Genomic DNA, 4,169 nt, shown 5'->3' on the forward strand with positions numbered 1-4,169 from the left:
ATTGTGCTCGAGATTTTTATTTTTAAACAATTTGTATCTATTTAATTGAAAATCCTATTTTGCCCTCAATGAATTATATAGCAAACTAAACGTAAATTCACGGAAGGGTATCTTGAGTTATTGTTTGAAAAATATGGATGAAATATACTATTGTTTAAAAAGTAAGAATGAAATGACCTATTGCATCAAACTCCTAAGATAAATAGGGCTTTTTTCCTAATTTCAAATTATGATAATGGATTAATTAAGTATATTCCTTTATTAAATATTATGGTAGATTCATATAGCTCCACTCTTATTATTATTATTATTATTGTAATCACTAATATTAATTGGTTAATTAAAGAAAAAGTGTAATCACTAATATTATTATTGCAAGTAAAATTCGACTCGGAGTATATGTATCTAAATTTTCAACATGCCATTTTAATATAATTGTAATATACGGTAGATTGTAACCTTTAAAACAGGGGTAAAAAGATAAAAGGTATTTTCATGCATAAAATAAAATAGTCGACCACTTCACTTTCACATTATATACATGTAGAAATAGTAACGCTTTTATATTCTTTAATGTTCTGTTGGTGCTGGAAGCGCCTAAAGAAGTATCCCAATCCCACCGACGATTACATGTTATCTTTCTCTTTATCATTCCCCACAACTTTAGTTCCCTCCCTTTTAATACTCTCCGAAAACGATTACAATATATTTTACAAAGCAGAGAAGAGATACAGAAGATCGTTCCAAGGCCAGCAAATTAATCAATTAATTAAAGATGGGAAATTGTTTATTTGGAGGCATGGGAGAAGTTGATATCGCAGCAGCTATCAAAGTAATCACATCAAACGGTGGCATCATGGAATTTTACCCGCCAATAACTGCATCATGCATCACAAATGAGTTTCCAGGTCACGCAATATTTCCGAGCCATGATCTCTTCTGGAAGCCACTGTCAAATCATGAAGAACTTGTTGCAGGCAAATCATACTACTTGCTTCCACTCAATAGCAGCAGCCAAAGCCAAATTGTCAGAGAAGGGCATGTAAGATCAAACAGCAGCATACCAGCTACTTCACTTGTAACATCTTACAGGATGTCGTTTGACTATCAAGGGATGTTAAAAAGGTCATACACTGAAGCTTTTTCAAGCAGCAGCAGGCATAACTCCCATTGCAACACTAACAGTTATAATTCTAATGGGTTTTGGAAAGTGAAGCTGGTGATTAGTCCAGAGCAGTTGCTGGAGATATTATCTCAAGAAGCCCGCACGCAAGAGTTGATTGAGAGTGTGAGGACGGTGGCTAAATGTGGAAATGGGGTGGCGGTCTCATCAGCTTCAACATCTGTTGCTTTTTCGGATCAATGGAGTCTTTCAAGTGGCAGCAGAAATGCTTCTTCGAACAAGAAAGACTACTTGTTAGACATTTAGTGGAATTACACTTCACCACTAGTAGGGATGGCAATGGGGAGGGGAGGGGAGGGGACCAATCTCCCCATACCCATCCCCGATGTTTTGCATATGTCTCCGTCCCCTCCCCGTCCCCGTCAAAATTGCTTGAGAGAATCCCCATCCCCTCCCCGAATAATAACAGGGGATCCCCGAGGGTCCCCGGTCCCCGAATAATTAATAGTCTAATACATTTTTTATTTTCGATTTTAAATTAATCATATTAAAATAAACTCATACCGCTATTGTAAGCTCGTAACCAACTTTGACAGCACATTAAGGCCTCCAATGTGCTTGGATGAAGTTTGTTATGGTATGAGCTCACAACTCTACCACTAGTGTTAAAAGCTGATTCAGAAGCAACTGTTGTAATTGGAATTGCCAAAATATCTCTAGCAATTCGAGCTAATGTAGGATACCTATTAGCATTTGTCTTCCACCAACTCAAAATATTAAAATCTTCCATCCGAGATATAACTTTCTCATCCAAATATGAATCTAATTCATCTGCAACAACTGCACAATCTCCATTGTTTACATAATCATTAAAACCTGTCATCCATTTGGTTGCTTTCTTATAAGAATCCCCTGTAGATCTAGTAGAAGAACTACTACCAGTATAATCAAAGCAATAAACAGTTGGTGAAAACTTCAATTAATACTCTTCAACTAATTCCCGGCAAAGGGTGACCACTTTCCCAACATACAACTATTTTGATATTTATTATTTTTAACAATATTTATAATTTTGTTATTTATTTATTAGTAATTTTAAAAATAAAAATAAAATTAAAAATTAAAATGGGGAAATGGGTAGGGGATGGGGATTCCACCTCATCCCCGTCCCCTCCCCGAATAAAAAGTTGGGTAAAAAATTTTCCCCGTCCCCTCCCCGAAAAAAAAATTGGGTATAAAATTATCCCCGTACCCTCCCCGAATGGGGAAAATCCCCGAGGGTACCCATCCCCGTGGGGATTTTTGCCATCCCTAACCACTAGCTCTCTTTCTTTCTTTTGCTTTTTTCATAAAATTTTATATATGCTCTTTGTGCTAGCTATATATGATAGACTGGATACTTGTTAATGGATGCGCTTAGTTCTCATCCTTTGACCAGTTAAATTTGTTGAATGTGAATATATTTTCTCGTTGAGATATATATATATATATATATATATATATATATATATATACATGGTTTGCTTGACAGCTTAAGGAGTAAATATTAATGCTCCAAGAACTGAGATATTTGGATCCAAAACAAGGCAAAAATTTTAGAGAAGCAAAATCAGTATTTGTTATCTCAAAGAGGGAAAAACCAAGAAAAGAACTTGGGAGTTGCTAAAGAATTGATTGAAATCTTTATTGAGTCAAAAAGAAAAGGGAAAAGAAAAGGACAAAAAGAAGGAGGGAATGATTACAAAACAATGCTGTACAATACCACCTCAAAAAAAAAAAAAATGATTACAATACAGTGTTGTCTAATAATACTACAAGGATGGCTGATGTCAATATTCTCGGACCCGGCCCAGTAGTCGGAGGGCTCCATAATTATCTTGTTTATAGCTGTTATGAAATTTGGCTTTCCGCACTTCAACTTCATTGGTGGATCGATTCTGTAAGTCTGATATCCAAAGCGCACAACATACAGAGCGCAAATTCTGATCTTCCACCGCTTGATTTTGCAACTCAAATGGCGGGTGATTATTTAACTAGGCCACAATTCTTTTTAAGCAAACATACTTGTATGAGACTATAAAATAAGAAAAGCATATCAGCGCGAAAGATGGCTCTGAAATAGGAAGTGTCTCATCCTCTACTCCTTTATTTTATCTGTTTAACATATATAATTATCTTTAAAAGTATGCCCTGTTGCTGGCATTAATTTAGATCTCCCACATCAGAAAATAAAGCTAATTATTGTGTTTTTCTAATATATTTTGTCACTAACACAGGAGTGTTTGAAAAATTTGGTAATCAAATTATACCAAGTGCAGCTCAAGTTCTTACATTAATCAAGTTAGCAGAATGTCTGTGCAGAAGGGGCATTTTTGGGAATTAAACTGTACTGCATGAGATCGAATTAATTTTCGAGCCATACATCATTGGAAAGATATTTCTGTTAGCTTTCCAATGAATTTTACTAATCTAAATTTGGAGTTTTCTACAATAAGTTATGATCAGTTAAGTGCAGACTGTTCAGTTTTGAGTCAAGAATATTTCGGAACTTGGATTTTTTTTAATGTTCTTTGTTGTGTTTTAAGCATACCAATGTTTTATTAATGTCTAGCTTTAATGTTGGTCTTTAAAGTCAAGTTATTTGAAGGGTTTCTTTGTAGTAAATCTATGCTTGGAGGATTGTTCCAAGAAAGCTATTTAAGCTTATGTAGTTGTAACCAAAGGACAAAGATTAATTTTGGAAATTGAATGAACTTTGACCTATTATCAAACTATGTATCTCTTTGGTGGATTCCATTGAGTGGTGAGTGTTTTAAGCTCTGTATCCTTAGCTTAACAACTTTAGGTGGTGAAAATTTTCTGTATACTTTTGTTGTTTGCTGTGGTGGTGAGCTTGTGATTTCTTGAGTGTGTGACGTTGTGCTTTCTCATCTATTGTGTCCGGTATCAGTCACTAACATCACAAGCAAAGCCTCAAGAAAAAGATCAGCTCAGAGAATATAAATCAAGAGTGAAGATTTCAACTATCAAGACAGAAGACAACAAA

General features: G+C 35.0%; 1 protein-coding gene across 1 annotated transcript; it reads left to right on the forward strand.

Annotated features, from left to right (window-relative positions):
- Nucleotides 1–738: 738 nt before the first annotated feature.
- On the forward strand, nucleotides 739–1,429 carry LOC18049199. Its single transcript, XM_006439143.2, has one exon. The coding sequence runs from the start codon at nucleotides 776–778 to the stop codon at nucleotides 1,427–1,429; it is 654 nt and encodes a 217-aa protein (XP_006439206.1). The 5' UTR covers nucleotides 739–775.
- The last annotated feature ends 2,740 nt before the right edge of the window (nucleotides 1,430–4,169 follow it).

The sequence above is a fragment of the Citrus clementina genome, unplaced genomic scaffold (genome assembly GCF_000493195.1).
Source record: "Citrus clementina cultivar Clemenules unplaced genomic scaffold, Citrus_clementina_v1.0 scaffold_3, whole genome shotgun sequence".
Classification (NCBI taxonomy): Eukaryota; Viridiplantae; Streptophyta; class Magnoliopsida; order Sapindales; family Rutaceae; genus Citrus; species Citrus x clementina.